At 26.2% G+C, this 15507-nt stretch overlaps 1 protein-coding gene across 6 annotated transcripts in view; it reads right to left on the reverse strand.

Annotated features, from left to right (window-relative positions):
• LOC126898461 (GTPase-activating Rap/Ran-GAP domain-like protein 3) overlaps positions 1-15507 on the reverse strand; it is a 123081-nt gene that overhangs the window by 4511 nt on the left and 103063 nt on the right. For all 6 annotated transcript variants that reach the window (XM_050672879.1, XM_050672713.1, XM_050672798.1 and 3 more), the window contains 11 exons: positions 14035-14133; positions 13850-13953; positions 13672-13783; positions 13075-13227; positions 8801-8919; positions 7847-8144; positions 5831-5929; positions 4600-4760; positions 2981-3094; positions 2579-2807; positions 60-143 (listed from right to left, as the gene is read on the reverse strand). In XM_050672879.1, the coding sequence (XP_050528836.1) occupies positions 60-143; positions 2579-2807; positions 2981-3094; positions 4600-4760; positions 5831-5929; positions 7847-8144; positions 8801-8919; positions 13075-13227; positions 13672-13783; positions 13850-13953; positions 14035-14133 (1572 nt within the window). The remainder of the gene's footprint in view (positions 1-59; positions 144-2578; positions 2808-2980; positions 3095-4599; positions 4761-5830; positions 5930-7846; positions 8145-8800; positions 8920-13074; positions 13228-13671; positions 13784-13849; positions 13954-14034; positions 14134-15507) is intronic.

The raw sequence follows: 15507 nt of genomic DNA on the forward strand, positions 1-15507 counted from the left end.
ATTGATTAATAAACCAATTATTTTTTTAACAAAATATATTTTAAATTATTATTAATTACCTATGTCTTTTGGAATAGAATTCCAATGGAAATCAAATTCGGTTGAGTTGTTCATCTCACTAAGTTTCTGAAAATGGCAAATATCTGCAATACATCAATTAAATTTTATTTACATCGGATAAATAAATATATGTGGAAAAGTTTACTTAAAAACATATCATGAAAATTAACATTCAGAAGTCTTATGTAGTAGTTTTATTTGTCTAATTTTTATAGCCAGAATACAGTGTGCTTCTTGTTATTATTTATTCGAAAAATACTGCAAATATCATAAAATAATCAGTTTTACATCCTTCTATTTTTCGAACTTAACATGCTACAAAGCGTTTTGCTCTCTTTCACATGTTTAGAAGTCAAAGATTGTTCTTGGCTAGGCCATTGATGGACGGGACGGGTACTATGGCCAGCTCGCACCAGACATCATCAACAAAAAATTCACAAGAAAAATTTCGTTGGCACCCTGAGGATCGAACCCGAGACCCCGTGCTCCAAAACATACACTTCTACCCACTAGGCCAAGCCGACTCCAAATAATGTTGATATTATACTACGGTAAAATATTTTTCCTATTTAGCTTTTGCTTGTAAATAAAAAGCAGGGTTGTTAAAAAAACTAATAAAAAGGTTTATGAATATTAATATATATTTTGAATTTTTTTTTATCTCATTTTTAGTAATAAAAATCCATAACTACAGTTTTCTTAAACGGGCTCTTTTATTTTTAACTTAATAATATGATTGAAAAAAATTACTAATAATTTAGTTTTTGTAATTATTTTTGTCTGATCAACCATTAGCGTTTTAAAAATTCTTTAAAGATTTGGGTTTTTAGTAAAAAATCTATCAATTTGTTTTTATAATACCGGTGGTAACAATAATCTCTATGAATAGCTAATATATTATTTATTATGGTAGTTATCAACATAAATTATTCATATTGGTTGATCAATAATGCATATTACCTTAATAAATAAAAAATGGGTTATGTGACTCCATATAAAAATAAAAACTACTGTATTTAAAATAATGAAATTAATAAATTGTGGTCTAAAATCACTTAACTTTAATATGTTGTAACAGATTTTGTAACATTCATCAGATAAACAAAATTATTTTTGATTTTTATTTTCTATCATATTATCAAGTTTAAAACGTGTTCTTGTTTCAGAAAATTGTAGCTAAAGATTTTATCCCAGAAATTAAAACAAAATATTTATGTACATATCGATGTTCCAGTTCAAATCTTTTTAGATTTTTTTGATTACTAAATTTTATTAGCTACTTTACTTAATGATACTAACTCAACATTTTCAGTATAATGATTTAAAATTTTTTTTTAACAAGTTAGTTTTTTTATACTAATACATTTTCTCTTCATAAAAATAAAATACTCTCAACAGTTTTTAAGAAAATAAGTGTCTTACCAAATTTTTATCACTCTGAATCATCAGTATAATAACTTATTAGTTATGCTGAACTAATAAGTTATTTATTATTTTTAGTACATATACGATCAAAAAGTATTAAAATATTATTTAAAATACGAAAAAGTATTCGGATTCCTTTATAACTGTTATAAAAAACATGTTCGAACTGACACTATAATCTCATTTTATACCTATTAAAGGTATATAATTGCAATAGAATTAACCATTGAAACGTAGTTTTAAAATTCATTTAAGAACTGTTTATAAAGTGTATAAATTGTTGGTAATGTTCGCAAAACTCTAAAAACAAACATTTTAAGAAAGCATTTTCTACGTATAATTAAATAAATAATTTTTTTTTTTTTTAACTAAATAGAAGGCATATTTATGTTGTTATTATGTGCAGTGATGTAGCAAGCAATAAAAATTTTCTTTTTGAGTATAGTCATTGAACATTATTTAGCCAATGCAGCCATAGGCTTATCCCTAGGGAAGCACAAATCAATTCTTCACAATAATTTTGGTACCACCATCCCCAAATTCCCAAAGGGATCTATTTTATATAATAATAATATATCTTAATAGTTCGAAAGAGGACATTTATTATACTTGTGGTAAGTCTACAATAGATTCCTAATTATACTCAAAATTTTTATAGTAAAAAAAAAAACGGGTAATCATATATCTGATTTTTAATCTTAGTAAATAAAAATATCAATTAATTATTTTATATTATGGATCAACATTTCATTTTTACCTGATTAATAAATATCAATTAAAAAAAATAATTTTAACTTTGGCTATTTTGCAATTCTTTTAAATTTGACTTATTTATTATGTTAATAATAGCAAAACTAAGATATTTTTTTATAAAACATTAATATGGGAAATTTTCTGTTACGTTCAAAAATAAAAATCGTTTTATTAGTGTTTTTTTTTTTTGTTTTGACTACCCATATTTCTAACTTGTTGTTACGTTACTTGGATATTTCCTGCAAATCTTTTAAAAACTCGTAAACTATTACCCAAATTGAATAACTGGTATTAAAATCTCAAAAAAATGTATAGTGTAAGAGTAACCGCAAAAACTCACTGTTATAACATAACAACAGTTCGGGTTCCTCATCTTCGTAAAGGTCGGTTGCTGCAACTAAATGTGCTTTTGACCCTTCTTGGACAGCGAATAAACGCTGTGCAGTACACGCTCCGTCTTGAATGATATCGAACTGATGTTTGTAGCCAACGCAAATACTACACGTTTCCGTATTCACAGTTGACTCAATTAATGTAATGATTGATGGTTGTTCGGCTATTTGAAATTCCTGTAGATAATTCAAAACACGCATTAGTTAATATTATGTAAATATATTTATTTATATTACAACTCAAAGCGTAACTTTGCGTTGTATTACTGCGCATTCAACAAAATACGAATAGCGTGGGGTGGCAGGTAAATTGAACTTATACACAGTTTAAAATAATAATTATAATTTACCCTGAGGTGGACGAACCCTTCCACTGTGTCTGTATCACTAGCTGGACACCAAGCCGTCCACGCTGCTGAATGTTTCCATTGCATCAATGTCAGCTTACGGTTCACACAAACCACCTGAGTGATGACAGGCAATTAATATTTCTTCAACAAAAGCTTTGGTATTATTTAAGTTAAAATATGCAAATGTTTCATAATAGTCTTTATAATTTATTAAAATCATTGAAATTTATTCGTTTGTTTTACCAAAGATTAAGAAATTAATTAAAAAAATTAAATGTAGTGTTTATTCACTTAAATATTTTCAAAAATTTAAGTAAACATTTTTAAATGAATGAATGAAAATGGTTTCAGTGTAGGAAAAATATAGCTAATTTGTTTAATTTCAGTAAATTGTATTAGCTTTAATATGACGTAGGATTAAAGAAGACACATTTTTCGGAACAATATCAAAAATTGAAAAAAAATAATTGGTATGCTTTTCAAGCCCCTACTTTAGTACTTTGATTTCTGATTGGATTTTTAAAAAAGTATGTTGTTGGTAAGGCAAATATCAGATATTTTAGATTCTAAAGTAAAATACAAAAATTTTACTATAAACTGTATTTTAAATTTATTTAAATATAAAATGAAAATGAAAATGATCAACATTAGCTGTTATTTAACAACTGTAATTTGATGAAACATTTTTCTTAATTACGGGAATTGAAAAAAATATTTAATTTAATTAGATGTGTTTGATCTTTTGACGATCGTTAAAAAAATTGGTCCAGTAAGAGTGGAGTAATGGATTATAGTAACACAAAAAAAAAAAAAAACAGCAAGGCAAAACTAATAGCTTCTCATCTACGCACCAAAGCTAAAATTTGTTATAAAATATATTACATTTTTAATGTGCCAAAAGGAATATAAATGGAAAATTAGCAAAAGTGTATGATATTTTTGAATACACCGAGTTGTTAAATGAATATAAAGCATCACTTTATAATATAATAAAATATGGTCAAGTTGATGAAAAAACGATATGCATATTAGTAAATATCGATTTCACCGATTGTAAAGATATTATACGTACAATATTTTTTGTAGATAACACGGTATGAATCTTTGCAAACATAAAGTTATGTAAAATGCTTCTAGGATGTTTGATATAATTTGAAATTTATATTTATATGAATAAATTTGATGTTTTAAAAAGTTTATTTTAAAAATTAAACACAAAAGTATTTTAAGTTTAAAGTGTATTTTAAAGGTATTCAAATTTAAAGAAGTTAAGATTTAAATGTAATTAATGAAAATTACGAAATAGAAAAACTTGCAATTCTATAGGAAAAGTAATTTATTTCAATGCTAACTCATAATATTAGAATATGACATTTTTTCTATTAGTATAATGTTACTAAAAGAATTTAAAAGCTAAATTATTTTACTCGGGTATTTAATTTTGAAAATCAAAACACGTAAAAATAATTTTTTCGGGTTAACATTTATGTGATTCGACCTTGGGTGCTATATTTTAAAATAAACTAATTTTTGTCTTAATTAAAGGTCTTAAGGATTAGATTTTGATGAAAAAACGGAGTGACCCTGTTCTTAACTAAGTTTTAATTTTTTCTTTTTACCATTTTTAATCGTGAACCACCTGATTTACTGATAGCATACATACTACATCCTCTAGTTTTCTCAAGTTTATGGTCTTTAAGATCGATTTTATTCTTTATTTCCTTTTGTGTGCCCATCTCAAATTCTGATAGTCTGAACACGTAAATTTTACTATCACGTCCTGTGAATAAAAAAAAAATATTTTTTTGAATATAGAGGAGACTGGGATCAAAAGTCACATTGTGCATTTAATTGCTTTACATTTTTTTTATTTTAAACCCTAATATTTGATAAAAGAATGCAATATATATTAAAATATATCNTTAAACCCTAATATTTGATAAAAGAATGCAATATATATTAAAATAATTACTGCTTAAAAGACTAATTAAACAATAAATAATTTTAGTTGATAAAAAGTGTTACAAATGTCCCAATCCCTAGGTAAATTGTAATATATCATGTATTAAAATTTAACGTATTTCTAATTTTTAATGATAAAACTAAATTATCATCTCCATATGTTGAATGACACATTGTATAACTCACGTAAGAGTTTTAATATACTCAGTTAAAGAAAACAACAAAATTAAAAAAAAAATTATTTTTGTTCGTCATAGACTTGGTTTTTTGTGTCTTTTTTCCGACAAATAATCTGTCTATCCTTAGGATAAAAATATCAGTATATTTGTTTTTTTAGTTATCGAATTAGTCTTATCTAAAGGTTGTAGTGATGAATAAGAATTAAAAAGTTGATAAGAGAAGTTTTGTGTGATAATGAGGATATTTTTAACGTAGGTAGATAGAACATTTTTAATTCATTCTGTTGACCGTTGTCAAAATTTTACTATTATAATAATAATATATCGTCAACTTGATTTTTTGTAAGATGATGATAAACTTGATTAATTTTCGAACCATGAACGTAGGCCTTGTCATACGCAAAAGAGTAGATCATATTTTTATGTAGTATGACTTTGATATTAGTGTTTTTAGCAAAAAATCGATTTTTGTGAAATTGATAATAATTGTCATAAGTTTTTTTATTATTTGATTAGCGTGCTATCTATTGATTTTATAAAAAATCTGAATCCATCATTCGATTTTTCGCAAAATGTTACAAATAACATTTTTACTAACTCATTTTGACTAAATTAAGAAATAGGTGTTGTTGCTTCTGAAGCAACCCTATTCTTACCTACTATTGATATTTTATTGGCAATTAGAGAAATTTTATAATGATATACTAACCTTTTTCTGCTCTAAACAGCAGGATTCCATGAGCTTCAATCACGTTTAATTGATTGGCTTGAATAACCTTGTCGAAGATTTGCCGCTGTGACACACTATCTGCGCAAATTAAACGTCTAAATTTAATTACATCTGAGGCAATTTCTACGTAAGTAATAAAACAAAAAAATTGAATTAAGTTTGAAATCTTTTAAATTATTATTTTAATAGTTATTTTTCATTAAAAATAAAAATAATGGTGTGGTGTTTTATAACGAACATTTTCATATGGTTGATGTTTTTATAATAATATTTTAATATAATAAAATATTAGTTACGCACATTATTCTATAAATAAAATTATCGTTTCTTCACGTAGGCGCATAAAACAAGACGACGGTTAAAAATGCATAAATGTTTAATGTAAGTCGTTATTAAACAGACGCGATAGTATATGCTATCAAACAAATTTTACTATAAAATGAGCAGGATTCGCAGGTATTTTATTTTAATGTTTGCGAGGTTGTCTCATAAAGTTTTAACTGTCTAAACTCTTTTATAATATTGCTATTGAATACGTAAAATGCTATCGTAAATATTTTCAGTCTGTATTGATTTAATTTAACTTATGAATAGAGCACGAATTATATACACTTAAAAATCAAATATGCACAAAAACCAGTAAAATATGAACTAGTACACAATTTTTAAATTTATTCTTCTTGAAAAAAAATCATATAATTTTATTAATTATTTGTGAAATTTAAGTTATTTCATGAAAATTATATGTATTAACTTAAGTCATTATTATTGTAGACTATATTTAATATAATAGTCTACAACATTGACCTGCTCAATCGGGAACACGTTATGCCTTTGTGCTCAGGTATAGAGGTTCGATTCCGTACAAATGTTAAAACATACATTTTATATGTCTTAATGGAATAATACGCATGAAACGCTAATATATGCGCTAACCCTTAAAATATGTAATATAAAAATTTGTAATGGCGTGTTGGCGCACGTATGGAGAAGGTCAGAGTGGCTGCACTTGTGGTTGGTCTGGTCAGCTCCTTTCCTACCAAGAGTTGTATTAAGAGTTTTTGTCATTATATATTTTTTTTGTTGGATAGAATCTAAATTTAAAACTGTTTGTTTTTTTTTTTGTTATAAAGTTTTTAGATTATTATGTGAGTGTGTCTAACAATTTTCGTGTTATGTGTTGATTGGATTGTTAGTGTATTTTTTGGTTTATTTTAGTCTCTATTTGCATACTTAATTTAAAAAAATTAAGTATGTCTAATTAACTTAGAAATAATTTTAATATATATAAAATATATAGGTGTTCAGTAAGTAAGGAAGTGGGTTTCTATTGTTCTTATTGTTCATAACAATTGACCTGTTTCCATACTTACTGAATACTCTATGTATTTCAATACATAATAAATGTTTGATATCTTACTAAATAAAATTAAAACCTTTTTTTAGTTTGATTTAAAATTTTTTTTAAGTAATTTATTTTACATTTAATTTTTATTATTTTTAGAACACTATCTTATAAATAATATTAATAAATACATTTTGAACCTTTATTATAACTTACATACTTGAAAGTTGGAAAATAAACGTTGAAATTTGGAAAAAGAAATGAGAAAAGTTATCTCTCTAATAATTTATTAATTCTACATTTTTTGGCCTCTTAAACTTTAAGTGAGTGTAACTTTTCAATGTTTTGATAAATGCTCGGAATATAAAATTTTATTTTTAAAAGGAAATGCAACCTGAAAAATATTTGTTTTGTAACAATTACCTACAGGTTAAACTTAAAACGTAACCCGAATAAAACTTTTTATAATGTTTTGTTTAACGTAAAAATATACGTATTGATCATTTTTACTTGATAATACTGCAAATGCTTTGTGTTGAACGGTATTAATGTATCGAATAAATAAATGTCGAGAACAATTCTTTTTAGAGGTTTTATCAATACAGAAACGAATGGCTTAGAAACCTATGCTGAACTATATATAATTATACCTTCAATGATGTACACCCCACCACTTTCGGCGCATATAACTAAGCGGGAATCGCCCCACGAGTCTCCACACGCTATGTCATAGCCAAAGTCCGGATAAAAGCATTGCGGTTCCCATGGTGCTCTTTTAAAAAGTCCTGTTGTCGCTAAGCTAGTGGGTGCATCTCCTTTGACAATCGTGTCCAGTTTAAGCGCTTGGCCAATTCTGACAAACTCTACTTGTCTAGCCTCTTCTTTTCGTCTTGAACTACGAGGTGGATCGGGCAACACATCACTGAACGCTCTTCTATTCAACATTGCCTAAGAAAGACATAGTCTTGTTACCAATTTATGTGGTCGAAGATTTTAAAAAAGAATACTATAAATATATAAAAAATAAAATAAAGTTATAAGTTACATTCTTCAAGATAATTTGTTTCAATTAGTTTTTCCCAATTAAACATGCATTTATTGATACTTCAATATAGTATTTTAGATAAAAACGATTTTGTTAACATTATACGGGTATACTCAATTAATTTCTCGATTCTTATAAAATTTTTAAACAAATATTCAATTGAAATTATAAAAAAAAACCAAATTAAGTAGTGGATTTACTTTAAAAAAATTAAGTTATAATTATGCCAGAGTTTACTTTATAAAAATGTCAAAAATAAAATAAAATAGAAAGAAATTATTGTGTCTCTAATAATTTAAAATTCTAGTGAACAGCATTCATTAAAAGCAAGGTCCATTGTGTTTACTCTTATAATTTTTCAGACAATTATTTAATTTAATTAAATTCAAAGTAAACAAATCAAATAAATTAAATTATTGACATTAGTTTTTTTTTGTCATTTAATATTTAGAATTATTATTTACACGTTTTTTACAACTATACATTATTATTTTCTAGTTCCTTTAAAGAGTTTATCCGAGCAATAGTGTTATGTAATTAACAATGTTTTGATATTTACCCCTTTACTGGAATCTGACATGTAATCCGAATAAAGGTCTTTGATAAGCATGTCAAGTGTTCGCTCTCTTTTTTTTGCGAAAGTAGGTGTATTAAAAGTAGCTTTTTCACCATTTATCACTGAAATAGTTATAATATTTTAAATAAAAAAATAAAACAAAATAATAAGTTTTATAATGCTAATAACATTTACATTACTAAGCATTTCGAAAAAGTTGATGAAAAAAGCAGAGAAAGTCTTTATATGGAATATAATTAAAATTGATGGTAGTTCAAATTATTAGATGAGAATGTGACAAGGAAGACTGCTATTTCATTATCTGAAATACTTACGTGACTAGAAATAATTGATTTTTCGAGGGAATTGATAACAAAGGTAAGAGTTCTGATTTTATAAATATTAGAAGAGGAATTGAATATATAGTTAAAAGGTATGACTGAGAATCTGAGAAAACTATCAAGTCGTGCTAGGATCATATTGCAGTTCATATATGATACCATAATATTTGGCTGTGAATAGAAGCTAAAAGAAAGTAATTTAGTTAAAAAATAAAATAATAAAGAATAACGAGGCACGATGTATTCATAATAAATTTTAGAATGTTAGCAAGAAATAAAGGATAAAAGATAGTGAAATTAAAAAACTAACGGAGTCTAAGGTCTAAAATTAGGCCAAGATAGGTAACTGTATGGAATAACAAAGTTATTTAAAATCCCCAGAGGTTATTGTAAACTGTTTTGTTAATCTTTATGTCTTATTTGGGTAGCAACTTGTTTTTTTAATGGGAATGCATAATTAATTAGATTATTTATTAGATACTGATCTTATTAAAATTGTGGTTGGAAGTTAGGCGTATTTACTATTATTCAAGTCATTGGACATTTCACGGCCACGCTCCTACTTCCTTAGAAGGGCTCGCAGAAACCTACTACTTCTATACCCTTCTAGCTGTAGGTTAAGGTACATGGTAGTACATCACCTGAAACCCTGAAGTCACACGGTGACAAATAAAAGTCTGGTTTAAGGATCATGTACGCGTCAGAAAACGAGAAACCAGTGTGTCCTACAAGCCTGAAACTATGGCTAATTGAGTCCTATACCACGAATGTGGCATGCCAACTCAAAAGTAATTTTTTGAAAATTGTGGAACGTAGAATATCATTATTTTTATAAGAAGAAAAATATTTTATACTCTATACTTTAAAAGATATTTCTATTGTTAAGTTGTCACCATATATACATATTATCTCCTTATAAACTGATTGATTTTGGGTAAAATTTATATTCTTTAAAATATTGAACATTTTTATTTTTTGCAGAGAAAAAAAATTATTTAGTTTACGAAACTCTACAATAATATGTAGTTAAATCATTATGTTTTCATCTTTTCAATGATAATTGTCCATAACTTTATTTTTTTTTTTCAATGGGTACCACTTTTTTCTTTGTGGCTGTCTGAAAATTTTCAGTTGTCATTGGATTAACTTTTTTGATCTATGCGTTGAAAGACCCCGATTTTTATCTAGTTGAATCTATTAAAAATAAAAATTTCCATGACAATAATTGATATTAAATTAATTAGTTTATTAAAAAAAAGAAATTTCTTCATAATATCCAGTAAGCTCTCTCTATGAATATTATCGTATGCTTTCCTAAAGTCTACAAAAAGTGTATATACTCTTCTGCCAAATTCCCATGATTATTGAAACAGTTGTCTTACTATGAACATTCGGTCTGTCGTAGGTCTACCAATACTAAATTCTTCTTGATAATCTACTAATATTTGCTAAGCCTTTTTTTATGCAATTTAAGACACAGTTCGAAAACATTGTGTACGCTACATTTAACAAGGATATTTCACGACAGTTATTACAATCTTGTTTGACGCCCTCCTTGTGTATTGGAAATGCCACAGTCACTTTCCAATCATTTGGAAGTTTCTCTGTTGTCAATATTCTATCAATCACTTGCCAAATCCACTGCATGGTCTCTTCCCCTCTTTTTTTTAAAAGCTCCACACACAATCTTTCCGTGGTGATTTGTGATTTTTTAATCTCTGTATGTGCTTTTTTATTTCTTCCAATGTCGGGTTTGGATATTCTTGCGTATTTATATTTTCTATATTAATGGTGACTTTTGTTTGGCTCTTCACAGTTAGGAGTCTATTAGTGTATTTTCTTCATCTTTCAGCTATTTCCATCTCTGAGGTTATTAATTAATTTTCCATCTTTATCTTTAAGAAACCGTTTTTTCTTTATAAAATTTCCTTTTAAACTATTTATCCTTTTATACATATCTCGTGTCCTATTTAGCTTAAAGTCTTGTTATGCTTTCTTCATAATATTATGGACGTATTTTCTTTTTTCATATCTTAAGAGAAACCGAGGTTTCTTCCTAATTTTTTTTATCACAATTATCGTTATTGTAGCTTGTAATACCGTGTTTCTAATTTGATTCCACGCATTATTTACATCGTTTATGTTCGTTATGTGTTGCTCTTTGAGATTATAGCTAAATCTGCTGACATAATTGTTATGTATACCTTATGTATTATATCTTCTAGTTTCTTAATGTGATATCTATCAATTTTATTTTAGATCTAGATAAAAAAATTCAGATAATTATCTTTAAATAACTTTGCGTGCGTATTATTCTTTACTTCATAGTATATCAGTATTAAAATTTGAATTTTACAGTCCGAAATAACATTATAACGGTCTAAAAATTTTTGTGATTTGTGTATCGTACTTTGAATTATGATAATGTTTTTACTTCATTGTTCTACAAATAATACAATCATGATAAAGATATTGTTAAATTTTGAAGTAAATGTTAAAAATTTTTCGTGTATATCACTTTTGGATATTAACTTATATTTTAACTTTGGTGCAAAGTTCAGAAAGTATTATTACTCTTTGTGTCTGTAGCTTAAATATAAAATCCTAATGTCCTGATTTTTTAAAATAAATTTTAATTTGTTATAAATTATTTCAAGTTGAAGTTACGAATGTGTAACAATCATTAAGGTCAATGTACTCCATAATTTTTTGGTTTTCATAACATTTTGACATAACACTTAATGTATGTATTTAGTGTTGTACTTTCCTATAAGGTTTTAGATATTACGTTAACTAAAATTCTTATTGCTATTTCGTGGTTAGTTTTAAATAGATTATAAAAGTTAAAAGAGTGTTAAAATATACTGATGGTTCCAAATGTAGACGTGAATACGTTGAGAACATTATAAGAATTCTTGAATTGCAATCTCAATCCAATATAATCTATAGATGTGTAATCATTGCACACCTGTCTTAATAATTGATTGGCATTTTTAATCAATTGAACGGATACTGAAGATAAAAACGACAAGAGTTTCGAAAAAAATTGTATTATTCATCAGGATTCCAGTGTACAATATACTTATCTTTCAAAATATTATCTCCAAAAATATTATAAAAATATAATATTTAGCCTTTGAATATTTAACATACATGCTACATTTAGTTCTTAGTAACTTTTTTTTGGTTACTTAAGTTTAAAATTTCAAACATGGTGCGCATTATTAGAATGCTGAATTCACCAAAATAGTAACGCCAAAACGTCTTAAAGGCCAACCAGAAATATATTTCCATCACTGTTGTAATCATTGAAATAAACACAATATTATTGTTTTTGTGGTTTTTCTAGTAAAATAATCTTTAGTTTTAAATAATTTATAATAATGTAGTTAAGTGATCAATTTATATTAGATAAATGTTTTATTGATATTTTGCACGATCTTTTGTTCATACCGCATATTGAAATATTTAATTCGTTTTATTAACATCAATTAAAATTTTTTAAAATAATGTTAAAGAATAAAATTTATTTTTTAATTTTTTTTACATTTTAAGTAGAGTTAACCTTAAAATTAGTATTATTTCTGCCTTCTTAGGTACAGAATTATGCCTCTTTACTCCTCCACAGGCGTAATATAGAAAAAAATTTAATAGTTTACTGTTTCTAATAGCTATGACTTATTTATTAAATAGAAGAATAGATATATTAATGAAAAAATGTTAGAAGAAGGTATTTAGTTAGTTAATAATCACAAAAGCTAGCCTCAGATAATGATAAATTACTAATTTTAGGAGAGGTATAAGCATTTAATTTATAGTAGTTTATATTTTGCAGTACTATGAAGATACTGAGCTACAAATATTGTACTTGATACATAGTATTGACAATAAATACACGAATTTAAAAATTAGTTTTATTATTTACGTTGTACTTACTTTTAACTATTAGAAATTCTCTGAACTCTTGTGGTTCTTTAAATATTGGTGGGCATGGTAATGATGGTCCAAAAAGAGGTACAGATTCTTCAGAATACAGTATCAATTTATAAAATTTTTCAACAAAATCATAAGCTACTAATGCAAATACGTCTGTATATTAAAAAACTATAAGGAATATTTCATACATTGATTTTAAAGTTTCTTGCATTGAAATATTGATCAGTAATTTATAAAAGTATAAATATGTTTTTCAAAAAAATGTAAGTATTACAAAATATTTTTCATTTACTTTAATGAAAGTGAAAATTTGTCTACCTAAAGTCAGTTTCAAGTATTTCTTACTACATAAGTCTTATGATTACACATAATATGCGTGGTTAAGCAAAAGTAATAAATTTTATTATTTTAGCTTAATCAAAAATATCATTCTAATAATCTCAAGATTTTTTATACCTTGAAATATTTATCCCTAACTGTAATTTATTGAATGTAACGTAATTTAAAGAAATTTATAATTTTTTGTATATATTACATGTTTGATGTTTTGTATTTTTAGAAAATAAAAATTCAATTTTATTTTCTAGCAAAGGATACGTGTAAATTGTGATTTGATGAAAGCTGGATTAAACTGTGACATTTGTGAGATTCCTCCATCCAAGTACACTATATTTACTATGTCGTTTCCAATATGGCGCTTCCTTTCTACCTAAAAAAATCAATGCAGTTCGAATTATTTTAAGGATTACTACTTAAATTTTTTTTTTAGATTTACTTGTTGTCGATTGTCTTTAGAGTATGGTAACATAGTAGACACGTGGAACATTATTTCGTGACCTTCATAAATGGTGTACGTCGAGTATTCACCAGTCATATCACCTGTAGGGTCCCGGAAATTCCAGATTTAATGAAAAGTAATATAAAAAGTTAATTAACTAGAAATTTGCGAGTTGTGATTACCTTTTACGTCTAATCCTCCTCGATATTTGTCCCAGCTTTTTAGGCGAACCCGGTTACCCAACAGAGAGATGAATTGATTAAATTCCTCACTACCGTTTTCTGCAAATACACAAACGTTAACGTTGAATACGAAACAAATAGTTCCAAATTCTACGGACAACTCCCACATTAGTGGTATAATATAAAAGATAGCACCGCACGCGTTCATCAAAATGTCTACACCCTAAGCAGAGGACACTACAATTTAAGTCAATATTAATGGAACACGTAAGACAGTAAAAATCATTGTCCATGTACTCCCAATTTTCAAATTACGAGAATATTAACTAGTAATGAAGTCTTTTTTATATCATTTGAAGTTGGTTGTTGAAATATAATACTTGTAGGGCATTATCTTTTAAATTTTGGGATTAAAATGTGACTAGCTTTAAGTCATCTTTTGTGATATTATAAAATGATAGATGTAATTTCAACTGGTATAAATACCATAGGAAATAATTATTCCCAATCGAAATTGAAATTCAAAAAGTTTAAAAGAATTTTGCATTATTTCCATAAAATATTTTTCAACAAATGAGTCGACCGTTTAATTTAAAAGGAAAAAAATTAATAGAGGGCATAGAAATTATTTTTTCTGAGTAAGTTTTAAAGAAAACACGGTTGAATTCACAAAAGCAAATGATTTTTTATTTTTTTTTCTAGACAAGATTATTTGAAGATCGACTAATTAGAACTGTATGCTTCCAGCTGCGTAAAGTAAGTTTTCTACAATATTTACTATACTAAATATTAAAGTAATAGTCAAAAATAATTACTTGAACTTTACAGTATATAATACTAAACTTAATAATTAGTAATTAAGTTTTAAATGGAAATATATAATAGGAATTAGATAAAAAAGTAGTTAGTAGAAAGAAGGCTTAAGTGTGTTGGCTGACTAAGGAAAAACAAAATAGGTGCGCTGATAAAGGTCATGTTAGGTTAAGTTAAATGGAAACTTTAATAATGCCGCTTAAAGTTTTGTTAACTGTTATACAAAGCAGAACAAAAGAGACAAAAATGAGGTTTAACGAATAACAATATTATAATTTTGATGTCTGACATACAGGTAATTAAATTAGAGTTGAAATTAATTAAAAATAAATGTTCCTAACAATTAGACGGCACTTGCAAACCGAGGTTTTATTACAAAAATAGAAAAAATAGTTTAGGGTGTCATTTATTTTACAAATTTTTCATTCTTTTAAGAGCCGATACTTTTTTGCTTTTATAAGTATAAAACTTGAGGTCAATCTAATACGTGGTTAACACGTACCGATTTGAGCTCAATGTTTGAGTTTTATCGATTTTTTAGAATAATCAATTGTTATTGTCAATTACTTTTTGAATATTAAAAGTTGAAAAAATATCAGGAAACAAAAGAGTATAAAATAAGTGAGACTGAAGCACATTTGAAATAGAATAGATTTGATG

This window comes from Daktulosphaira vitifoliae, unplaced genomic scaffold, assembly GCF_025091365.1.
Source record: "Daktulosphaira vitifoliae isolate Bord-2020 unplaced genomic scaffold, ASM2509136v1 Scaffold_1, whole genome shotgun sequence".
Classification (NCBI taxonomy): Eukaryota; Metazoa; Arthropoda; class Insecta; order Hemiptera; family Phylloxeridae; genus Daktulosphaira; species Daktulosphaira vitifoliae.